The sequence below is a fragment of the Typopeltis vanoorti genome, chromosome 24 (assembly GCF_054136105.1).
Source record: "Typopeltis vanoorti isolate ZY-2024b chromosome 24, IOZ_Tvanoo_1.0, whole genome shotgun sequence".
Taxonomy (NCBI): Eukaryota; Metazoa; Arthropoda; class Arachnida; order Uropygi; family Thelyphonidae; genus Typopeltis; species Typopeltis vanoorti.
In genome coordinates, this window is record NC_143572.1 from 54134383 (window position 1) to 54160418 (window position 26036).

A 26036-nucleotide genomic window follows, 5' to 3' on the forward strand; every position below is an offset into this window, starting at 1 on the left:
TTCCCTTAATGCATAACAATAGACATATCCGCAAGGAGATGTGTTTTGCATTATAGGAGATACTAGGATAGGAGTGTTGGTAGCTTGCTCCACCTTGCAACGAGTTGCCCTGGTGTGTACCACCTTAACCCAGTCCTGAAGATACTTTCAGGCGCAAACTTTGTTTGCTCACACTTGGATAAAGGATTAAACTAAATTTATTATACTCTAACCAAGTGGAAAATAAACTTTCAACATCTTTCTCTAAATCCAGAGTAATTTATTAAAAAAGGGTGGCACACCAATTGGCAATTCCTATAGGTGGAGATGACCTGCAAATGCTTCTGCCTGATATCTCGACTTGGGCCTGGCTCCCACTGAAGAGACCTCAATAAAGGTCGAAACCGGTCTGGGTAGTGGCCCTTCCCTTAATGCATAACAATAGACATATCCGCAAGGAGATGTGTTTTGCATTATAGGAGATACTAGGATAGGAGTGTTGGTAGCTTGCTCCACCTTTGCAACGAGTTGCCCTGGTGTGTACCACCTTAACCCAGTCCTGAAGATACTTTCAGGCGCAAACTTTGTTTGCTCACACTTGGATAAAGGATTAAACTAAATTTATTATATTATACTCTAACCAAGTGGAAAATAAACTTTCAATAAAATTAGTTAAATTAGAACAAAATTTTATAAGTACTTCAAACTTGCACCTGTTTTTTGCAAACCCTGGTGATGTGAAATTACATTGCCCATGTAGTTAAATTAGTGGTTTATACCAGTAAAAAAAAAAGTTTTAATTTTTTAATGTGTTATTCTGCTTTTTACATTAATTACTGGTAACAAGTTAAAAACTTTCAACACATACTTTACTTACTTCATACCACTCAGGAGGTCCTAAAGTTATCTAGATATAAAGCTGTGATTGCAACAAAAAATTGCAGTTTTCTTCATTTTCAAAATGCTGTGTAGGCTGAAGGGATGAAAATAACAGAATTGGACTAATTTTGCTGTATAATTTACTTATACAGAGTATCTCTTATAATTGCAAATTTTTATTTTGTTTCCGAATACAACTTTTCTTGGGATTTAGAATGTCATATGCTTTTTTTTTTGCAAAGTTTGAGACGATTTATTTATCTGTTATTTTTTTAATAGAAGAATACCTTCAATCAAGGTGATTTGGGGCATACATTTTCCATTACACATGTACATGGGACAGGGTGAAAATACTTGGATTCAACCTAGGGTTTATAGAGGTGTACAAAATGAGAAAGTGCACTTAGAACACCTGACTCAGGTGGTTTGCAATTAAAAAAAAAGCTTTGTATAAAAATGCACATAAGAAATCAAAGTTCATACTTTGAGCATTAAACTGGCAGCAAAAATTGGACAATCTGGAAATAAGCTCTCATTAATTTTTTTTCAAGCCCTCCAAAAATTGTAAAAATTTTGTAAATCTGTGTAATAAAAATGACTGCCATAATTAGGAAACTTTTTTAAAAAAATCTTTTGCTTAAAGGATAGGATGATAAAATAACTTGCTTTAATCAAAATCAAAAATAATTATGCCACTTCAGCTCCAATTTCACTTGGAAAGACCTCTCACAGCAATCAGCTTGCATAGCTGTTCTTTGATGGGTTTAGCAAATAAGGAACAGGCTATTGAGACAGTGAAATGCTAGAGTAGGATACTGTAGTCTTCAAAATATTGTAATATCAAAGCTATGATTGCACAGTGATATCTTTTTTTCCCTAAATAAAAGTTTGATTTTTTCATGATACAGATTAGACTGTTGTTTGGTCAGGAAAGCTTTTGCTTGACTAGGAAAAAAAAAAGCATCTGTTTCCTAAATCCCCAGTTAATAAAAGCAATTAGAATAATAGAAAAAAAAAAGCTATTAATAGAACTAATAATGAAATTTGTATTTCATTGTCATGTGTTCTCTCTCTCTCTCCCCACCTTTGAGGATGTATTCTGGAAGATAATCAAGAGTTGATATATATCTTTGCTACAAAAAATTTGATAGCTCTTACTGATTTGCAGTAATTTATGATGTTTAACCACTGTACTGACTTTGACAGTACAGTGGTTAAAATATATGGATGTAAAGTGTCCATTGAAATTGAAATAATGTTTAAATACTGTTGAAATCATATCAATATGAAGTATAAATTATTTGATGTATTCCATCTATATGGCAATTGGATGGTTAAGATATATACTAATATGATTTCATATGTTGTTGTTTTTTTTAATTAATGAAATCAGTCTTTTGTTTCATATGCTCCTATTTTCAAAAATTATCACATTTGTGAAAATATTTTATGAATTTTTTTATCTGAATCTGGCATTCCATTATTATGTAACAAGGGTAAATCATGCTTCTTTCTTCTTTCACAATTCATGAAAATTTTCCATTGAATAGAATTATATTGTGTGAAAATGACCACCACGTGTAAACAAATAACTGAAGTGCTATCTTTAGATTTCTCACCTTTGGATCTCATGGTCACACACACATGGCAGTTAGCAAGAGATAACAGTTGTATGAACATTGGCTGTAGTGTTATGACTTCTTAAATCTGTAATTTCATGCATTCCTTTAACAGTGCAATGACAAAAATATTGTTTAAAAGTGATGCCTTTTAAAGATAGTCTAGTTTTCATGATTTCATGTACACCTTTATTAAGATTTATATGTTAGTATTATAAAATTCACAGTTTATGAAACATAGAAGAGAAACTAATAACATCTCTTAAAAAAATTTAATTTCTATCATATAATATATCCTAAAAATAAAATAAATGTCATAAAGGTACACATTCTGCAGGGAATGAGCAATCCATAGCACTAGTAGTTTCAGATATTTCAAAATACCTTCCTGCCTCATGACCATATATAAAAAGAAGAAACATTAATGAAAAAGCTGATAGACAATATGAAATCATTAAAAGAATAAAGCATTTCAAAGCATTTCTATCCTCTTTGGCCTAATTGCATCAATTTTTATCTTAGTGTTCTCCTAGGTGTCTTTCTGGTTATTTTTGTTAATATTTTATCTTAAGAGACTCATGCCATCTTAAAATGTTCTATATATTCTATAGATTTGCCAATTAGAAAGTTTCTCTTTTCTTGCCCAGTTTAGTGTTTTATCTTTTTTGTCGATTTTTTTACCAGCTTTTTTCCATCAGTTACTTGATTTGGTTAAATAAAGTATAAAATAGAAACAGCATGATTTGTTAAAATCACATTGCTGAATTAAGTCAATTTTATTGGAGATAGTAATTTTACTCATTGACTTGCCACTTTGTATGTTTTCATTGGATCTGTTTTATTGTAAACTAAATGATATTTTGGAGATTCTTTATATAGGTTTGTAGGACATTTAAAACTTATTGGAAGCTAGAGGTGTTCTGCAAAGATATTTTTTAAATTTCTGCTTTATTGTAGTTTTTATGGAAAAAAAAACACCCAAATGAATTAAATTGATTTTTACTAATCCAGTGTAAAATTTACTCATTCATTTACTAGAAATCAAATAAAAGATACAAGTATGTTACACAAATGGCAACTGTACAAAAGTAACTCAAGTGAACATTAGCATTGTTGCCGTGTTATTGTACAAAACCAAAGAAAATGCTAAAACTGATGTTATCATGTGAATAAATCAGTGCTTCTAGGATTAAAATATTGTTTAAAATTGTTATTTTGGAAGTTTGCCATGATAGAGAAATGAAAAATATAAACTACAGTTTTTTTGTTTTTTTTTGCTTGGACCAAAAGCAAATTAAATTTGACAATTTAATTATATTGTTTTTATTCCTTTACCTGAGTATGAGCAAACCAAAGTGTGAACATGTGAAGTATCTTCACAGTTAGATTTTTTTGAGTATAAAAAGTTGCAGACTTCACAAATTGTCCCATTATTCTATAATGCACAGCACACCATCCTTTCTGACATGCATTATGGGAAGGGACCAACCACTAACCACCAACCGCTTTCTTCCATCTTAGCCACAGTAATACACCGCAGCAAGTTCAAGTATGAAAGACTATTCATGGAATCAGCCTCGGCCCTTAGGAACATGCCAAACCTCAACAAATTTGGATGCATGAGACTGCCCCAAATTTGGGAAACTTTTATCAGAAGAACTTCAGCCCAAAGGCCAAGAACTACCAATATAGCCCACCAGGGGGCACCATCAGGACTTTAGGAAAACGCTAGCTTCCTAGCTTCAGTCTCATTTGCTGTTATTAGTACTTGTGTGCACGTGTCTTTGTAGTAAGTTCCCAAGAAGATGACAACGTGACGTTCGCCGAAATATCGGAAAGTATATATTAAAGTTGATTTAATCTATATTTCTAGTATACGCTGTCAATTCCTTAAATATTAGTTATCATGCTTAACCAGCGTATAAGCCTCTCAACAAGAATAGTTATTCATTGGCTTGGGTGTTGGTCTGATTTTGGTATATTTTTACCAAAATTTTTGGCAAAAAGAGGACACAGGATTTGAAGAGCAAATCCTGTGTCATTTTTGTAAAACACTTTTTCAATTTAATCTTCAACAAAATATGCATAAGACTACATTTAGTGATATTTGGCAAACTGATAATTTCATTTTCTGAAAAATTATTCATGCATTTCAATATTGTTCATATGTTGTTCATGTGTATTTTGGTGTGGTGCAGCATAGAGTTCGGCATCTGCGAAGCATAGCAGGTCGTAATATCAAGATGGATAATTATGAAGTTTCAGATCTTGGATTGTACTTCAGTCTTCATTCTAGTCCAGAGTCTCCAGGTAAAGTTCTCATTAGGTATTATACACAAAAAAAAAATAAATAATAATAATAATACATTTTAGATATGCATATTTCTGAATGTTCAGCTTAAGAAATTCTGAAAATAATTTATTTATATATTTTTAATACATAGTGCTAAAATAGTAAGACATCCACTGTTTTAGAATGAAACATATAGATGATCACAGGGTCATCTGTGTGGTTGATGGCACATTCTATATGATCAGTTCAGCTCAGGATGCTTTTGTGCATAGTCATGTTTGTTTGTTGTGGAAATGTGTTATGTCCATTGCTACGAATAATATGTATATACATATCTACTCGTCTTTTTAAAATAGTTGTTATACCCTAATATATCAAATGTCAGTTTTGGAGGATTCCCCCCCCCTCCCCCCCAAGACTAACATGGGCATGTTATCTTGAATGTGATATCTACTTCTCAGACTAATAATGTAATTTACTCACCCAAATGGGAGGTCCTTTCAGGATAATGCACCTGAGAAAAACACCTTTAAAGGAAATTGAACATTTGTACTTATGTAACTTTTAAAGCAGAAAAAAAAAAAGAAGAGCTGTGTAAGCACTGGAAAAAATAAATTGGGATATATTTGCTTGCAGACGTCCCATATATATGGGACTGTCCATATTTTATATAGAATTTTGCTGTCCCATATTGTACTTGTAGGAACAGCCTAATGTCCCGCATTTTAATGAAAAGATAAAATTATAAATATTATGTTAAGCAATTATAATTTTCAATATTCTTTGCTAGTAATACAACTTAAATTGATTTGTAAGCCATAAAAACTGACAATTCGAGAAAACTGTTTTGCAGTTTACAGCGGTGACAGTCCCTTTCATTGGTCGTTTTTTATTTAATATAAGCATTTTATTATAATTATGTACAGATATATTGCATTTGCTTATTTTCAAACATCTCTTATTTGGACATTGTGTGGTATCGGTACAGAATGTGGATTATTTCAATAATTATTAAAAAATAATATCTTTCCTTTTCAAATGTGCGATATTTGGTTAATACATAAAATATATAATTAAAAGTAAATTAATTTTCTTTATTAATTATACAAAGGTAAATTAAATTTTGTTTCTTTCCTTAAGCCCTTAACAATGCCAAAATGAAAAAGCATTTTTAATGATGATTATTCGAAAGAATGAAATTTTATTCCAAAGGAAAACATAACAACAAAGTTGAATGCAAAATCTGTAGACGAACGTTTAATATTGCACATGGGGGGGACGATTTGATATTACACAACACGTTAACACTCAAAAACACAAATTGAGCATTTAGAGTTCCAGTTCCAAAAGTATTGATACTTATTTTGTAAAACCAAATACCAGATTTATTTTTTATTTTGTAAAACTAACTCTCCAAAATTGTCCAGTATTTGGTTTTCCAAAATCTGGCAACTTTAGATATCTTTAGACTTTAAGAAACAAGACTAGAAGAAAAAAATTACTGAAATGAGAAAGTATGTTTTACTTATTACTGGAGGAGATCATGGTCAAGGAGGAGTTAGAATTATGGTCCATAAAAGATGGAAAATTAACGTTCTTGAATTCAAACTGGTCTCCCAGAGAATTGCAACTCTTAGGTTGAAAATCAATAAATGGTTTAAGTTTAGTACAAATAAATGCACCTACTGCCAGTCATTCTGATGAAGAAATTGACAATTTCAATCTCTCCAACACTTTTAGATAGCATATACATTGGAAAATTCTTATGGGAGATTAACTATAAAGCTAGGCAAGAAACAGCGGGGGGGGGGGTAATGCACTTTAGGTATGCAAGACATGGAGATTGTATACAAAATACTTTCTTTAAAAAACAAAGTAAATAAAAATGGACCAGGAGAACACTAAATGGAGAAGTTCTTAATGAAATTGTTGATATGAGCTTGGAAATATTAGATGTATTTGTCAACTATTTAATATGATAGTGATCATAGACTTGTGAGAACAAGGATAAAAATGAACATCAAGAGAGTGATTGAAAGTGGTAATGAAAAAAAACCCACAGTAGAAAGTGAAGATATAAACTATAGAGAAAAATTTCAGGAAATAATGGAAGTAAAGAAGTATGAATGAATCAGACTTATCTGATAGAATGGAGGAAATAGCTTCAACTATAATGGAAGTTACTAAAAATGCATAGGCATGGAAATAGATATAGATCCTCTGCTAAATTTAGGTGAGGTAGATATAGAACGACATAATAATACATATATTAATATATATTTATATACACACACATAATAGTAGAAAAAATATGGAAAATCCTAAAGTCAGAGCAAAGAATAACAAAAGTGCTACAGAAGATTATATATTAGTAGAACGCATAAAATCAGGAGCTTCAGTTTCATAAGACCATACTGGATATGCTCAATGATATTTTAACTACAGAAAAAAAATTCCACTCCAGTGACATAAATCTTTTTACATAAAGGGCAGCAAAGATGATATCAATAACTATAGGCCAGCCAATTTTGCTTTCACAATTATACAAAATGTTTATATTCATTATATTAAATAGAATCGCAAGATTTTTGGATAACTCGCAGCCATATGAACAAGCGGACTTCAGAGCAAGATTCTCTACAATAGATTGTATGTACACTATTAACCAAGTAACAGAAAAACATTAAATGAATATCATCTTCCAGTATATTTATTATTTATAGATTTTGAAAAAGCCTTTGATTCTTTATAACAGTCAGAAATAGTACACATATTAAAACAACAAGCCACCTCAGCAAAATATATCAGATTATTAAAAGCTATATATGTGAACTCAACAACCAGTATAGTTAGAACATCAGAGAAAGGAATTCAGCATTGAGAGAGAGGGAGGAATGAGGCAAGGAGATCAGATTATTTTCTGCTGTGTTAAAGGTCTTTAGGAATGTTACATGGGAAAAATGTGGAATTATTAGCAATTGAAAAAAATCTCGATTATTTCCTTTTTTGCAGATGACATTATTTTAGAAAAAAAAATAAGTTCAGGAATTGCTAAATGACCAACAAAGCATGAAAAAAAAAAATGAAAGATTAACATAACTAAAACATTGACAAATTCCGATCAAACTAAACTTAACAGATAATCATGTTGACATTGTGGAGGACTATATCTGCCTTGATCAGTTAATTAGTTTTAAGGTGGTGGAAGTTTTTAGTTTTAAGAAAAAACAAGATAAAGAAATAAATAGCAAAATCACTCACGGAAACAAAGCTTTTTGGTTGTATAAAGATCATCTGTTTGGAGAATTGCCTGTGTGCTTAAAAAGAAAGCTATTTAATATGTGTTATTCCAGTGTTTACCTATGGAAGTGAGATGTGCAACAAAAAAACTGGAACACAGGTTGTGTATTCTGCCCAGAGGACCTGTGAGAGAGGAATGATCGAGCAGAAGCTAACACATTTTAGTCAGAGACTCGAACATAATAGAAAACTTTGCAATCTTGCTCTGAAAATTCTAGACACAACTTCATCAGTCCTTAAGTTCACCAAGGGAAACAGTAGCAACAAATTTTCTTGCACACCATCTCACTGGAAAAATGACAACTCATACCTGTGTATTCAATACATGCTTTACTTCTAGCATGTTCAGTTACTACTTAAAACAAGTATCCAAAACATTAACAGTATACTTCATAAAACTCAGCTATCCAGTACTGAAGCAGAAAACAATGTAAATGGAGTGTTCTAGCATTTTTACTTGACAACTGTCAGTTCCACATAAAGAATAGCTTTTCATCTAATCTTCACTCAAAAAACGAAAAATTAGTGAAGATATATAAACTTCTCAATAAGAATTTGAACATATAAGAATCACAAAACATAGCCATTCATTTCTTATATTTTTCCTTATTTCTTTAAAGGGATTTATTTCCAATTATACCTTTCAACATAAAAATCCATCTCTCTCTTTTGTGTCCATCAGCTGTTCATTTTTATATCACAGTCAAGCGTACATTGTATTCTTTTAATCGCAATTGTGTGAAATGACGTCGCCAATAGCTAGGTATCATAAACTGCAAAGAGAAGTTTATTCAGTAATGGGGATTGGATATGTTTTTTTGCAGTATGATAAAATTTCTTTTCCACTTGATGATTATTTCGTTGCACTCGGTATAAACAAACTTCTACAGATATTATTCCAATGACATAGGAACATATGTAAACTTAGCAGATTCTTCATACTACTAAATAAGCTGTTTCCACCAATGAAATTGCTATGAAGTATAGCTTTGCTAATCAGTAATGAAACCACAAGAATATATTCTACTGTAAGAAGAATATAGCAGCAGTAAAATATCATTTTAACATAATTTTATCAACATAACATTTTTATACATCTTTTATTTCATTTTCAATTATATTAACTAATAATAATATTTTCTGCAAATAAAATCATCTTAAGATATTGAAATATCTTAACAAAAAGAGTGTAAATGGAGATGTGCTGGCTATATTAATAGATTAACAGATGAGGTGGACAAAATTAAGCACTGAGTCGATACCAAGAGAAGGAAAGGTTTGCAAAGAATAAGATGCAGGGATCCTCTAGTTTGATATGCATGAGGGTGGGGGGGATGAAAAGTTCTGATAAACACCTAAAACCAAAACAGTATTCAAGTAACTGATATAATCACAAGAAAGAACATATCTAAAAGCAATCTAAAACCTCCCTTTTGAAAAAATTCAAAAACAGAGAAGCGTGGGGGTGTCAGGTTTTTTGTGCTGCAAGAAAAGTCTCAACTGAGATTCACCAAACTTTGTGTGAGACTTTAGGGGACTGTTCCCCAGCATACCCAACAATTGCCAGATTGCTGGTCAAGTTTAAAACTAGACATCTTGAGACAACAGATGCCTCCAGGTTAGGAAGACCTTTCACAGTGATTACACTTGAAAATATCAATGCAGTTCATGTCATGATCCTTGATGATAGGCGAATGCCAGCCAAAAACATTGCAAAGATTCTGGGGATATCCAGGGAATGAGTTAGGGTCATTATCCGCCAACATCTGGACATGCAAGGCTCTCAGTGAAGTGGATCCCAAATGTTTGAATGTCAACCAAAAGAGAGAATGTGTGCTGTCATCTCAAGGGATTTGGGGTCATTTTGAGAAATCAGGTGTAAATTTTTTGGCTCTTATTGTGACTGTTGAAACATGGCTTCATCATTATGACCCAGAGACCAAACAACAGTCAGTGGAGTCACGACGGTTCTCAATGGCCAAAGAAGTTCCAAACCCAAAAGTCAGCAGGGAAGGTTCTTGTCATTGTCTTTTGGGATATGGATGGTGTAATCCTCACCAAGTACCTCAAAAAAGCTGAAACTGTTACAGCAGCAGTTTATTCAACAGATCTGAAGGAATTGAAAGAGGTACTGAAGGAAAAATGCTGTGGGGAAACTGAGCAGTTGTATTGCTTTTGCAGGACAACACACCTGCCCACACTGCTTGTGAAACCCAACAGACAATACACAACTTGGGTTTCAATGTCTACCTCACCCACCTTATTCACTAGACCTGGCCCTATCTGACTATTTCCTATTCCCAAATTTAAAGAAAGGAACAAAATTTACCACAGATGATGTCATATCTACAGTTGAGGACTGGTTTATGCAACAAGGGAAAGACATTTTCTCAGGGGATTGCAAATTATGCATCAGCGTTGTAACAAGTGTATAACACTTCTTGGGAATATGTAGAATAATGTATGAGTTCCTCAGTTCCTTCATGGTGATTATCGCAACTTTTTGCACACGTTCATATGCCACTGGTTTTTACAAAAAAAAAATTATCTGACCACAGCCACCATAAAATTTGACAGTCTAACCCATTGCTGGTTTATAAGCATGTAACATATATATTTTTTGAATGTGAACAATTAGTGAAATTATAGCTACTTCATAAAGGTTACTGATATTATGTACTACTACTACCACATAATATCACTATTAGCAGTACTCTTCTTTTGTTTCCTATAACAAAATTGTACAAAGGAGAAACTATTCTGTGAAATAATTTCATTTCATAGAATTATGAGTAAACAAAATTATAAATAAAATAATTAACTGGATTTATGAATAAGCAATTGACAAAACATGATTTAACCCTTTAAAGACTTGGATACATAAGATTAATTTATCACATAATTGTTTCATGAAAATACTTTATCTCAAATGAAATTCATTGAAAACAAAAATAAAATGTGCTATTGCCTAAGGGTAATTCAGATGAAAATTAGTAATATATATTGATTTTGATGTTTCTTTCCTGGTTGATGCTTATGCACAGTAAACAATTACATCCCCCCCCCACGATGTTAAGAAATTTGTGCAAATGCTAAATTGTGTGACATATCTGCATGTCACAAGATATGATGTGTGTTTCTAATGACCAATTAAGTCTAAACAGTGACATGGTCACTCATTGTAGTGTAAAGAAAGCAAGATGGAGCTTTCTTCCCATTAAGTAACTAAGACAGGTCTGCAAATTATAAACTGGCCAGTATCTCAGGAGTAGTGGTCATGGCTAAAATTGAGGAGTGAGTACATAGGAATGATACCCTGTGGGGCAGCACAGCTTCATGTAGAGCAGAGTAGGTTTTGCCTAAGTTAATTTACTTGCTTGCTATAGTAAAGTAATCGTTTAGTTAAAGGAAAGGGCTACACCATAATATTGTTGTACTTTAAAAGTTATTTAAAAGGATACTGCATAGAAATCTGTTATGGAGTATATTAGAATGAATATAAAGCTGGTAAGATGGCTGATGAACAGGCATCAGAGAGTAGTATATGGTGAAATTGAATCAAGAAGAAGGTGACCTGTGTTGTGATGCAGTGCTATCTATGGATTTATGCATTAATAATACTGGAGATGGAGTTTTTTTTGGGGGGGGGGATGGATATTAATGTTAGAGTTTTAAAACTCTAACCAAGAGAGCCCACAATCTTTGTACCAGTGGAACCACCCTTTCAACTGAACTCAACCACATACACAATATTCCATACACAAAATAATTAGTTCCTCCCCCATTACCTGGCCACGTCTTCAGAAAGATTTTAGAAATGCCATCACCATACCCTACGTCCATGGCACATCAAAAAAATAGCAAAGATTTTAAAGAAGTACAACCTTCACGTTTAAGCCCCACTGCAAACTTGCCAGCCTTATCCATTCTACAAAAGATCAGCTCCTTCCTCTCTCAGTGCCTGGAGTTTATAAAGCACCCTGTTCCTGTGAGCTGGCATACTTTGGACAGAGAGGTAGATCAGCAACCATCTGCCTAGAAGAACACAAGTCATACATCTGTGATCATGTCTTGGATACAACCCATAGGATCTCTTGGAAAAAAAACCACCATGCTGCACCACAGTTAATTCAAAAAAGAGAATCTATTTTTAGAATCTGCAGCAGCTCTCAGAAATCAACCAAATCTAAATAAATACGGTTGCATTAAACTTCCGAAGATTTGGGAAACATTAATCATCAGAGATCCCACTTACATTCCAGGCCACCTACAAACTCCCATAGAGGGTGCTCCACGTAGATAGGACTTTAGAGTCACCCACGTGGTTGGCTTAGTATTGTATGGTATTTGTCTGTATGTTACATTAGTTTTATGTAATCCCTGAAGATGTCTCAGAGACTGAGACAAAATATAGGAAGTATTAAATTCTGTTTTAATCCTTTCTGAGTGCTGGATACAATCCATAAAGCCTCCAACATGATGTCCTCACAGCACTTAAGCCTCAACACATGGTAAAGAGAATCTGGAGACAGGTGATCAAGATGGTTACAAGTTTTTAATATTAATCTCAATGAAAGGTTTCAAAAAGTTTAACACAAGAGCATCAGTGTGTGAGGAGTTGATCAAGGAAGAAGGAACCTGTTGATGTGTTTCATGAACAGCTAGAGGTTGCAGTCCTTTGGGAAAATGGTATAAGGAAAATTCTGTAGAACAGAGTTAAATAGATGAAAGAAGAGAATGAGAAGTTGGTTTGAAAATTTTGAAACTGAACTGCTTGTGGATGTTGACTAGCAGCTACTCATGTAAGAACATGAGTAGCTGTTGACGGAACATGTGTGAAAATAATGATAGTAGAAAAGGCATAATGCAAAAATGGAATATCTATAAAGAAATAATCAGAGAGAATCTGAGATAGAGGGGAAATAGGTCCTCTTCTTGATAGTATTCAGCATTTTAAGGCAGTTTTTGGTGTACTACCCACAAATATAGAAACAGTGTTTCAAGGTTAGATGGATTTGGAATTTATGTAGTGTTAAGAGTTGTATGAATGAGAAGTAGTATGTTGAATGGAAATGGACACCAAGAAGGCTTTGGATATGTAATGAATTTGTGCCAAGAAAGGCTAGAAGTTAACTCAATTAAAAAAAAAAAAAAATCTAATTCTGACTAAAGTGAGGTAAGAAATAAGATGATATTGTGTTTTTGTAGTGTTGAAGTTTGCTAGATTATTCTCACCCCACTGGAGAATGATGGAGATCACTGTTTAAGAATGAATTAAAAGATCTTGAGGCCAAATCATTTAAATACTACAAGAAGAGGAATGGAGTATATTGTCATCTACAAATTTGATTAGGGACAGGGCAATTAACTTGAAATATAGGAATATCAAGTGAAAATATCATATGCATATCTGGTAGAAATGGGAGGCATAATGGATGCTCGTTCTGTTGAACAGTGGCATAGAAATATCTGTAGAAGAGAAAATGGAAAAGTCTTCTATGAAAAAGTGGCTGAAGAGACTGAGAGATGTGTTAATCAACCGAACTGCCCTTTTCTGAACAGAATCAAGAATTTTTAGGGAAGTCTTAATGCCCCAAACATGAGAGAGCAATATTCCAAGGCTAGTTGGATTTGGAATTTATACAAAGTAACTGTTCAGGAGAGAAGTATCATTATGAAGGGAAATGGATGCCAAGTTTTTTTTTTTTTTGGAAGCTGATGATGCTATAAAAAGTGATGTGATTGTCAGGAAAGGTTTGGAGTAAGTCAGTTAGAGAAGAGAGATTTGGTCTTGACTGTCTAGCTGAGCATTCTCAAAAGTAAGTGGAGAAAACCTGAAGTCTATTTTTGTGAGAAAACAAATCTATCTTCTGGAAGTGCTGAAGTTGACTAGGTTGTTTTCATTCTAATCAAGGATACTTGTGGAGAGTATCCTTGATTAGGATGGATTTCCTCCACATTATGGATATTCTTGATATCCATAATGTGGAGATCAGTGTTCAGGGCACTTGTAGATAGATGGTCTTGAAGCATGAAATATTTGAGCACTGCAAGGCTTGTCATATGTGTAGGACAAGTGGAGTGTACTATCATCAGCTAAACTATAATAGGGTTTGCAGTCAATGAGAGCAGGTTGTTTATATAAATCAGGAAAAGGATGGGTGAGATGACAGAGCCCTCAGGGACACCACTATTGACAGGAAAGTCTGAGAAGAAAACACCATCCACCATTATGCGTAGGGATTGATCTGAGAGAAAATTGGCAATCCATTTATACAAGGACAGAGGCAGCCCAAATAATGGACTAACGTGTTGAGAAGCCCTCAATGCCAGACTCTGTCAAAGGCTTTGGAGTTGTCAACAGGTGATTGAGATGATTTATGGTGACTGTAAAAATGTAACTCAGATTTATTTGATTATAAATTGCATGCATTTTAAAGGTCACTTTTCCTGTTTTGTATAAGAAAACTTATAGCTTCAGAGATAGAAAGTTAAAGAAGAAAAATAGTCTTACTTGTATATCTGACATTGGAGACTGTAACTAATCTCACTTGTAAAGTCTGAGAAAAAATTCTGTTGTCTTCGATGGGACTGCAGTTTGTTTTGTCTTTTTTTGAGCAGGAGTGCACCAAAACCTCATTGACTGTATCATAAAGGTATTATGTTCTTAAGTGAATTCCAATCTTGTACTTAATATGCTATTGAGTTCTTTTAAAATGATAATTTTGAATGCATTTATTTAATATTTTATTTTTCCAGCTCCTTTTTCATTGATCAGTAGTAGAAATTTAATATTTAAAGTACTAAATTTCTATTTTCCATATTCATTTTTTAATCGAAATCTAAATTTTTATTTTAGCCTTCTACAACAGTGAAATCATACATAATACTCCAGTAAGTATTTTTTTATCCTATTTACTTTTTATATAAAAATTTAACTTTAAAAACATAGTGGAAGAATATATATATATATCATCATCATCAGCCATTATAAATCACTGCTGGATGAAGGCCTTTCCAAGATTACTCCAAAACTGTCAGTCCATGGCTCTCCTTTTCCATGTCACTTTTGCAAATCCGATATCATCAATACACTCTGTTTTAGGTCAGCATCATAGTCATTTTTCCTCGTGTGGAATCGAATGCAGTACTTCTTCTGTCCATTGTTGATCTTGTCTTCGAGCAGTATGCTCAGCCCACTGCCACTTCCGATGTTTCACCCTTCTTATGATGTCAGAGATTTTGGTTTGATTTCTTATCCACATATTCCTTTTGTGATATGGTTTGTAAATTACAGAGGTATTTCCCTACTGAGTCAGTGTTCCTGGTAAGATTTATGCACGTATATTCAAGAAACGGTTGAGAAGGATTATGGAAGGGAAGCTTGGTGAAGAACAAGCTGGATTCAGACCAAATAGAGGCTGTCAGGATCAGATTTTCACTTGATAACAAATATTTGAGAAATCATGGGAATATAACAAAGATCTGTATTTAAGTTTTGTAGATCTGGAAAAGTCATATGGTAAGGTGCTAAGAGAGAAGCTGTTCAAAATGCTACAGTTGTATGGTGTCAGTGGGACATTATATCAAGCAATACTTAGTCTTTATTTGAGTTGTAAATCAGCAGTTAGAATTGAAAGAAGTACAGGAAGGTGGTTTAATGGTAAATCTGGTGTCAGACAAGGATGTACGTTATCCCCTCTGTTATTCATTATCTATACCAGGGGTCGCCAAAGTCATTTGCCTGTCGACCCCTTCAAGCTTTTCTTGACTTTTTATCGACTCCCCCTATATTTTACTACTACGTAATTATAATAGGACAAGCAAAAAAAAGACACTTATGTGAGTTTTTAGATTGTTTATTTTATAGTTACAGTGTTTATTGTATGTATAATATAATATATATTATTATATTACTATTACTACTACTATTACTATCACTAGTAATATCACTGGTATTACTAGTGATATTAATAAACTACTGGTATTAATATCACTGGTATTACTACCAGCGCTGCTCAACTCTTCAACATAGAGGAGTTTAGTTCGTGAATGAATAACGATTGAATTATAATATGTATGTTGATGAATTTTAGAACATTAACGCTCACTTGTATGTCGATGCGCAAAAATGAGACTGGGATTGAATACTTGTAAGTATCAGTAAATAAGAACCACGCACGTGTTGCAATCTCGCTCCCACTGCGCCGGCCGGCAGGAACCACCAACATCCGTTTATTGGTAAATACGTCATTTTGGCTTAGTTGATTGGCCTCGGTAACTATTTTCATGACCTTACTCCATCTTACAGGTCCTATTCATGGACCTGTAAGATTGAGGTATTGATCCCACGATTCACTCTTAATTGCGTTGTCATTACCTCCATGTCTTTTGTCATGGAGTTAACCGAATTAAATATTACCCATACAATGATGTCTTATATTTTTCTGTCGACCCCTAATGTCATATCGACCCCTTTGGCGACCACTGATCTATACGGATCACATTATGAAGGAAAGTGGTATATTATTATTACGTGATACCTCCAGGGAGTCCAAAGACTCATCAAGGGAGAGCACCTACTCTACAGCTCTCTGTCTCCACCACTCATTCCACCAACTACAATGAAGCGCAACTACCATCATTATCTACTGCCCACCACCACCACCACTGTTATTTTCACGGACAATCACAAACATCCATGCCTAATGCGAGATGTGAACCCGGAGCCCTTTGGCTGGAGAGCAGATATGCTACTCACTCAACCAACCAGGCCATCAATTAAACTTGGTGGGTATTATAAATAAACCAGGCCGGTATTAAACTTGATATCAAAATTGGAGATGTTAATCTCAGCTCTTTACTTTATGCAGATGATGTTATACTTCTAAATAAATCCAGTACAAGTCTGCAGTATTCCCTGACTAAATTGAATACCTGTTGTAATAGATTTAGTATGAAGGTCAGCAATAACAAGACAAAGACAATGAAAATAGGCAAAAGCATTGAAAATATCAACTGCATTGTGAATGGAGAACCTATAGAACAAGTGAAACATTTCAGCTATCTAGGCACAATTTTTAGTGAAGATTAAATTAAATATGGAAAGAGACAACAGAATTAACAAAGCTGATATGGTAGGAAGTCAACTGAATAAATTTATATGGAATAAGAGAAAAATTAGTCAAAATACTAGGTTAGCTGTATACAAGACAGTGTTCAAATCAATTTTAACTTATGGATCTGAGAGCTGGGTTAGAAATTAAACACTTGACCAAAGACTAGAGGCCACAGATATGAGAGTCCTGAGAAAGATTAGGGGCATGAACAGATGGCGTCAATGTCATTGTAGGACTTTAGGCTTTTAGTCTAGTTTTTTTCCACTTATCGTTTTGAGTTTTTGTGCGTTTTTACAATTTTGAGCTTGTATCCCTGACAATGTTTCTGTGACAAGAAATATAGGATCTAATAAACTTGTATTTTTTTTTGTTCCTCTCTGCTGCTGCTGCTGTATTCATTCCATTAAACCTAATAATGAGAGATAAGACTTCAATTTGGCATAAATAAGATATTAAAACAGAAGATATCATGTATGAAATAGAAAAAATGGCTATAAAATGGAAATATCTTATAGCCAAAATATAGAAAGAAACTTAAGTTTTGGAAATTTACCAGAGAGCTTATGAGAATTTAACCTTTGTAATTGGAATTGATCCTTTCTGCCTCTCTGAAATGATCCACAATATTATATGCAACTAACTGGAACATGTGTACACGCACACACAAAGATAAACTTTCTTTCATGCTCAGTCTTTGAATTTAAAATATGTTGTTTAGGTGTGTGTGTTCTGTTATTAGTTCTGCTATCTCTAAATATAAGATAATCATATTCACAACAATCGCAGATAGGTTATAATTTAGGCCATTTGTGGTTAGCTGGATTCACAGGTACAAAGTATTTGAGCATTTGTCTCACGTACAGTAATCTCTCAATTATCTGACTGTACTGGGAAATCAATTTGTTAGTCAGATAATTGAAAGGTTGGCTAATTAAAGGTGCAATTACATGGTGCAATGCTTGAAGCTGGTTGACATTCTAATCCATTGAGGAGTCTGAAGCTTCAGTTATTTGAATGTCAGATAATTGAAAGAGAGATCACTATTTCTAGACCAGCTGATTTGTTTCCAGACAGAAAAAGCTGGAATATTTCTGTTGAATTATCCTTGGCTTCTATGTGAAATTGGCTAACTCAGCCTCTTAGAGGTCTGGGGAGAGGGAATATATATATATATATATATATATATATATATATTCATAGGCATCAGATACTTGTATATCTGTGCTCTGTAATCATTTTCATACTTATTAAATAAATACTTTAGGTTATGGAATGAAGGATCCTTTATCTTAGTTTCACACTTGACTTGTGTGAAATTGGCTAACTCAGCCTCTTAGAGGTTAGAGGGAAAACACAGACAAAAAATATATATATAATATTCAGAGGCATAAAATATTTTTATAGCTGTGTTTTGTAATCATGTTCATACTTATTTAAATAAACACCTTAAGTTATGGAATGAAAGATCTTTTAATTATTTTTTTTAATGTTTTTCTGTTAGACAACTTTTTTTAAAAATAATGTATTATTTATGCTAATATCTTTTTCATTCTTTCTAATTTAAGTATACAACACACATAACCTTGATAATTGCTGCACATAAATAGAATTTATTTCATGCATGAAGGAAATTAAAAATCAATAGTAATTATAAGATTGTTTAGTCATTATTGATTAATTTGGGTGATTAAAAATTTTATTTGTTATTTTTAAAGTTTATTGAAGAAATTTGCAATACAATGTAAAAGTGAATTGATTATGTATTCAATGAAATTTCATATATTTCTTTCAGAATCCATCATGGAAGAGCTTTGAAACGTCAAATTTTCCAGATAAAATAAATGCATCATCTAGTATCCTTCAAAATGCATATGCCTATTTTTGATTTGTTGCAAATTATGTTTCACTGACCTAGAAAAGCTTTGATAAAATTCAGATGAATGATCCAAGTTTTTAAAAAATGAATCCATACCAAGGAGAATAATTAAGCTCATTAAAGAAATATGTACATGGATGAATCATGTCTTTGGCATTTTACTTTTTTCTAAAAATATTGCAGTTGAAAATATTGTTCATCAAAACATATCCATTATGCTGTATAGTTTGATCTACCTCTGTATCAGACCTCAGTGGTAAAAACTTTGTCACTCAAATGTTGAGGAAGTACCATGCTAGCAAATTAGTTTACTTTGGGCAAACAAACTGAAGAAAACTCTTAAAATCCATTTTGAAGAATATAAGAGATACAAAACCTTAGCACAACTCAGGACTAGCCTCTACTTGGAAGACTAGTAGACTGTCTCTTGACACAGAGTCAGCTTGCAAAAGACAATAATCCTACATAGAAGGCTATTAAAAATCTGAAATACTATATTTGGAGTTAGCAGTAGTATCAATGCATTTCACTAATTTCAGCAATTACTAAACTGCATTAAATTGATGAAAATTCAGAAGATTGTAATTTTAACAATCCGTTAGCCTAGGCTGTTCTTTTGGTCCTTGAAACATGTTGATTAGAACTTCAGTTCTTGCTTATTCTGCCACAGTTTAAAATTTTACAGTTGGATGATGTGTTGGTGACAAGTACTTGTACTCAATGTGATAACTTTAATCCAAAGAAGTATCAGTAGACTTAATGAATCCTTGGTTTACTTTATCCCCTTTTGGTGGTATTAATTAAAAATTAAAAATCTATGGTCTGCAGGGTTAGCCTACTGGCTGTGTGCTTCGCAACCATATGCCTGGGGACGGAGTGTCCTAGGTTCGATTTCCCGTCGGTGACATGAGGAACTGAAGGATCTTCCTCAGTCATAGCCAAGTTAACTGGTCTTGGGCATGGACAGTAGGGGTTTTTTCCTAGTTTATCCTGGAGGTTTTCATCCTGCAAAGCAGGTAAACCAGCCTTGAGAACACTACAGAACATAGGATACACCGGGGCATAGGACTTGACCACCTTATCCTGTGAACGGTTTTAGGTCCAATGATTAATAATAAACCCTCGACACCACAAGGTAAAAGGGCGATGAGATGTATTTCTATTTCAGCCATTGTTTCTCTAGGATCAAGTAGAAACCCAAAATGTATTTCTTAGAAACTCATGTAGTTCCTATGTATAACCTATTAATATTTATTTAAAATAATAATGTGTAATGTTATTATTTCAGTATTTATTATTTGTGAGTGGGATTATTGACATGAAAAAAAAATTCAAAATGGGTATAAATGTTGGCTGATTATTTTAGTAGTTTATTTTATTAGTGTTAGATGTTAGTTTATTGTAAAAAAATTAGCAGGTGATAGGCTGAAATGTTCTTAAATATTCAGTATGATAAGTGATTTGACGTCAACACCTTTTTATTCCAAAGGGAGTAGATGGAACTCCTCCAGCCATAACTAATGTTATTAGTTATGGCTGGAGGCTTTTTTGATGACATGGGTAGCCAATCTCCATCCTTCAGCCTCTCATTGATAGTATTTTAAGGAGTGGATGAAGGGTGTTTGTGCATAAAAATGTATATGTGCCGTGCACGCACACACATACACTGACTCCCAAAGTATCTATTGGGCATCGTGACTCAGTTTAAAATATAAGTTAAATGTATAAAAAACAATATAACTAATTAATTTTATTATGGACTTTTAATTATGGACTCTATAACCATGTTATAAATAATCATTTTAATTTCTCAACATTTCGACCTTCTTATTAATCATCATCTGGAGTACACACATATATACAGAGACAAGCCATTGTTTCTCTAAAGGAAAGATAAAAGAACAATATAAAGGAAAGGGAAAAAAAGAACAATATAACTAAATCTTGCAGTGTCTGAACTTTTGAGTGTAATACTTTAATTTTCAGGAAAGCTTATTCTGCATGTTTTTTGGCCTTTAACAATATCATGAACACCTAGTTATGAGAATAGTATAGAATCTTGTTAAGATTCAAGAAGTGCATATAAAGACTTTTCCTTTGAAGTCTGGTCAGCTAATCTCATATTCTGCATATCAGGCACTTTTGCTGGGAAACAGACATAATATGCTGGCTTCATGGTCTTGGTTGCCTCAACTGTCATTTGAACTGTTCTCAGTATGGTAATTTGTTTGTAGTTAAGTTTATAGTGGATCAGGCCATTAGCATCATAATTGATGTGCAGCTCAAGATGTTGGTGACTTTATGGTGATATTCTTATTTAAAAGAATATAGCTGGTGATTGGAGTATTTACTTTCACATCACATTTAAACAAAAGTCTCAATCACTTTTATCTGTATTCTTCAGCTGGTCTGGTTTTGCATTTCTTTGTTGACTAACCAAACTATTCTCTTAAAGTCTTTCAAGGTGTTTTTGTTTAGTTTCAGTATTTCTGCTATATAGTCATACTAAATTCTTATTCTGTTCCAGATGTATAACCAGGACTAAAAATTATATATATACATAAAAGGTAACTTGTTCAGAACATTTTTACAAACATCTGTGCATTACAGGGATATTATTTTACCAGATAGTTAAAACATGAAAATACGTTTTTAAATTAGTTAGAAAAGTGTTTCATTTTCTGCCAAGAATATTGGTAATTGCTTAAAATAAATAAATGATTCTATAATATAAAGTACATATTTTTAAAGATCTTACCATCTGATCACTTTCTTGATTTGACTACCTTTTAAAATTTAATCTTGTTGTTTTTGATAGGCTTTACAGTTAATAATAGTAATGATACAAGGTTGCCAGGTTTTAAGTTATTTTGCTGTATATATATATTAATATATGCCTTTGTAAATTATTCTGAATTATAAATTTTGAAAGTTAGTTTTCTTTTAATTAGCAATTGAGTAACATATTCCTGAACAGTTTAAGATATTACTATCAGGGTGTGGATCATAGGGAACCCATCCCATTTGCTCATTGAATGGATAGTCAACTTTAGTGGTCTTACTTACTTTGGTGAACAGGTAACAAAGACTAAATAATTTACTAAAAAAAGTATATCTAAATAAAAAAAATGTAGTTGTACTAATAGTATTTTCCCTGCTTGAAAAAATACTGTCAGCATAACAGAAGAAATTCATTGAATTTTTTATTTATTTTTTTATATTTTTTATTTTTTTTAAACGTGTGCTGCTGTGTTGAATAAAATGTATATGTTATGATAAATGTTTGTATTGCTTATTTTATGAGAGTGATGTGGTCTAAAACGTTTTTTTCCCCATTACCAAATGGGGTGGGTGCACACACTGTTAAATAAGGTTTGATAATTGATGAAGTCAGTCTTTAGAATTTCATTATATGGCATATCTTTATCTATCTACTGGTCTATATAACATTAATTTATTCTACTTTTGAAGGTTTGTCAAATATATCTCTAAACTAAACTAAATTGTCTTGGCACTGTTGGACATTAAAAAAAAAAGCTTTCCATCTTTTTTGCATTTTATTTTTTTAGTTTTCTAATGGGCTTTCTAAAGGTTAAATATTTTCTGTATTAATATAGTAATGTTTGTATAATGCCTATGGTGGGATTTAAACCTGCAGTCTGTTGGTTGGAGAGCAGGTATGCTAACTACTTAACCAACCAGGACTGCAAGGGGTGATCCTCCATCATCAACTCCTTCCAGCCACTTTCCCATAGACACTCTGTTGCATTATGCCTTTTTTAGGTATTTCCATAAGTACTACTCCACAGAACTGGCCGCTACCATCCCTCTACTTTTCTCTAATCATGTATGAACACAAGCAGCAGCTGCTGCTGGCCAACATGTTTATACATTTCAATTCCAAACAACTCATTAGACCAACTTCTTATCTTCTGTTTTTATTATCCCCCCCTCCACCTGCTCATGCATGTAATTTTGTGTCATAAATCTTGGGAACTTTATGTGCACAGTGCTGATAAAAAAAAAAAAAAAGAAATAATTAAATTAATCCGAGTAGCTCAATAAATCAGGAAGAAAAAAATTACCAATTTTACAGGAGTTCCTTAATAACATATCCACACTCAAAATAACCTCTAACTAGCAATAATGTAAACTTTTCATGTAGTGCTGTCATATTATCCTGTATATCCCTTGAGGAGGGTATATACAATATATTGTGAATTTGATAGTGATTTTCATTAACTACTACATTTATATTAACTCCATTTGATTTTGAAGTTAGTAAAATAAAACATAGACGTACTGTTGCTATAAAATATGGAAATTATTACCCCCCAATTAGATTTGCAATTGAAGACAACATCTTCAAAAGAGGATTTTGAACACTGGGGTGAAAGAAACATTCCAGCAAATTAATGCATTTGGTTTTGGGGACAACATTTGTGTGAAAAAAAAGTTTCTCAGAAATGAAATTTTCAAAAAATTTAGTCAATACAGTATCATTGCAATGAATGCAAAACATTCATTGCAATGATAACCTGGAGTATAACAAATTTTATATTTATCCCACACATGAAAGGTACAAGAACCTATAGCACATCAGTGCTGTTTGAGGTGCAGATGAGGATTGAGAAAAAAGAAACCTATTGAATGATATAATCACGTAATCACAAGAAAGATATTTATTTAACCAAATATTTCGGTCTGGAAATAGCAGACCATCGTCGGTGGTATTACAAGAACAGTTTAAAAAATATACAAGCTAGAATACTAACAATAGATCGTTGAAATTAGAACATGCCGCGTGATGTTATATCACTAAGTATGAAACGAAATATTTTGAAGTAGAAACATGATTGAATTTGCTATTAAAAAAAAAAAAAAAAAAAAAAAAAAAAAAAAAAAAAAAAAATTAATGGGTAATCTTGATTAGGCTTTCCCAGATTTTTGATATAGATATGCAGTCATTACGATTCAGGTTGGGATGATGGAGCAAGGCCTCCACGCTTTCCTTGAACAAACGTTCGAACCTATAACGGGATCTATGTAAGAGGCGCGTTTTGGACCAAAGGATGCTGTGGTCAGTTTCAATCCCGTGTTGAGCCAAACCAGACTTTTCAGGTTTATTGTGAAGAATGGATGATTGATGTTCTTGGATTCTTTTTTCAAGAGAACGTCCAACTGTGATCTCTCTTACTTTGGACAGACTGGACGTTCTCTTGAAAAAAGAATCCAAGAACATCAATCATCCATTCTTCACAATAAACCTGAAAAGTCTGGTTTGGCTCAACACGGGATTGAAACTGACCACAGCATCCTTTGGTCCAAAACGCGCCTCTTACATAGATCCCGTTATAGGTTCGAACGTTTGTTCAAGGAAAGCGTGGAGGCCTTGCTCCATCATCCCAACCTGAATCGTAATGACTGCATATCTATATCAAAAATCTGGGAAAGCCTAATCAAGATTACCCATTAATTTTTTTTTTTTTTTTTTTTTTTTTTTTTTTTTTTTAATAGCAAATTCAATCATGTTTTTACTTCAAAATATTTCGTTTCATACTTAGTGATATAACATCACGCGGCATGTTCTAATTTCAACGATCTATTGTTAGTATTCTAGCTTGTATATTTTTTAAACTGTTCTTGTAATACCACCGACGATGGTCTGCTATTTCCAGACCGAAATATTTGGTTAAATAAATATCTTTCTTGTGATTACGTGATTATATCATTCAGTCTTATGTCGCAAGTATCCTTAAAACAACAAAGAAACCTATTGATATTCTTCTTAAAGAGCTGTAGGTTGGAATTGTTGGGTAATGCACTATGAGGAAGAGGAGAAGCAGGTTCAATGATTTGTACTGCAAACTCATCAAATAAAGGGGTCTTGGACAGAAACTACTCTTGTTTTCACAGGTGTAACAGCAAGTAGACGAATGATGTTTGCTAATTCACTGGAGCAGTGATCATTGAAGTACCTGTAAAAGAGAGACAGAGCTGAAATATTGTCTATGAGATAGAGGTTAAAGTGAAAATTGGTAGACAGCATGCAGTATCAAATTTCACATTGAATGGATAATTAAAACTAATTTTTGTAATCGTGTGAAAGGACTTTGTTTTATTATAATAAATAGTACTACCTCCAAAGTATTTTATATAAACATTTGATATTATTTTCTCTATAATTAATAAATTGCATTTCTCTTTAAGTTTTAAACCCATATCTAGCTCATAAGATGTACTGAGTTGTTAGAGTGGCTTATAAAGGCTCAGAAGTTGGGACCTGCCTTAGGGAATGCTGCAAAGGAATGCAAGTTAGCCATTAAATTCTCATAAATCCTCACACCCAACCAAGGCACTTAGTTGCATGTGAGGCAACTAAGTTAACCCTTTCCAGGATTGAAGATTCTACCAAAAGTTGTGGGACCTGTAGATATAAACAAAATGTTTTTATTACATTTTTTAATCTTCAGTAATCAGGAATGGGAAATTGCAGTTCTCAAGATGTTTTTTTAATTTTAAACCAGAAATTTCTTTCATTTCTGGTTTTGATGTCTGTATAATTTTTAGTAGTGCATTAAACAGAATTTTTAGATTTGGTGTCAATATATATGTTGTTTCATATAAATTCAGTTTCACAGATTGCATAATTTCATTTTTTATTTTTCATAACAAGAAAATCCATTAACTTCATTTAAACAATTTGGATTATTTTGGATATTTCATAAGTGATAATAAGACTATCACTGTGTTTAAAAAGTTGCTCCTTAATTTCTTGCAAAAGTTTACTATTCAAAACAATTTTGTTTTTCCAAATAACAAAAGAGGTTTAAAAATTCCTTCACTTGTTTGTCTATTAGTGACACAAACTTCAATTTCTGAGTACTCATCCTTCCATAAATAAGAACTTTAATTTTTGAAAAGCAGTTATCAATTTTTAAAATCCTTAAAAATCGGTCACTTCCTAATGT

The 26036-nt window shown here is 32.8% G+C and overlaps 1 protein-coding gene across 4 annotated transcripts in view; it reads left to right on the top strand.

Annotated features, from left to right (window-relative positions):
* Window positions 1-26036, top strand: part of Uvrag (UV-resistance associated gene) — a 247078-nt gene that overhangs the window by 90382 nt on the left and 130660 nt on the right. For all 4 annotated transcript variants that reach the window (XM_090413519.1, XM_090413518.1, XM_090413517.1 and 1 more), the window contains 4 exons: window positions 4676-4787; window positions 14930-14964; window positions 18982-19042; window positions 22049-22143. In XM_090413519.1, coding sequence (XP_090269645.1) covers window positions 4676-4787; window positions 14930-14964; window positions 18982-19042; window positions 22049-22143 — 303 coding nt within the window. The remainder of the gene's footprint in view (window positions 1-4675; window positions 4788-14929; window positions 14965-18981; window positions 19043-22048; window positions 22144-26036) is intronic.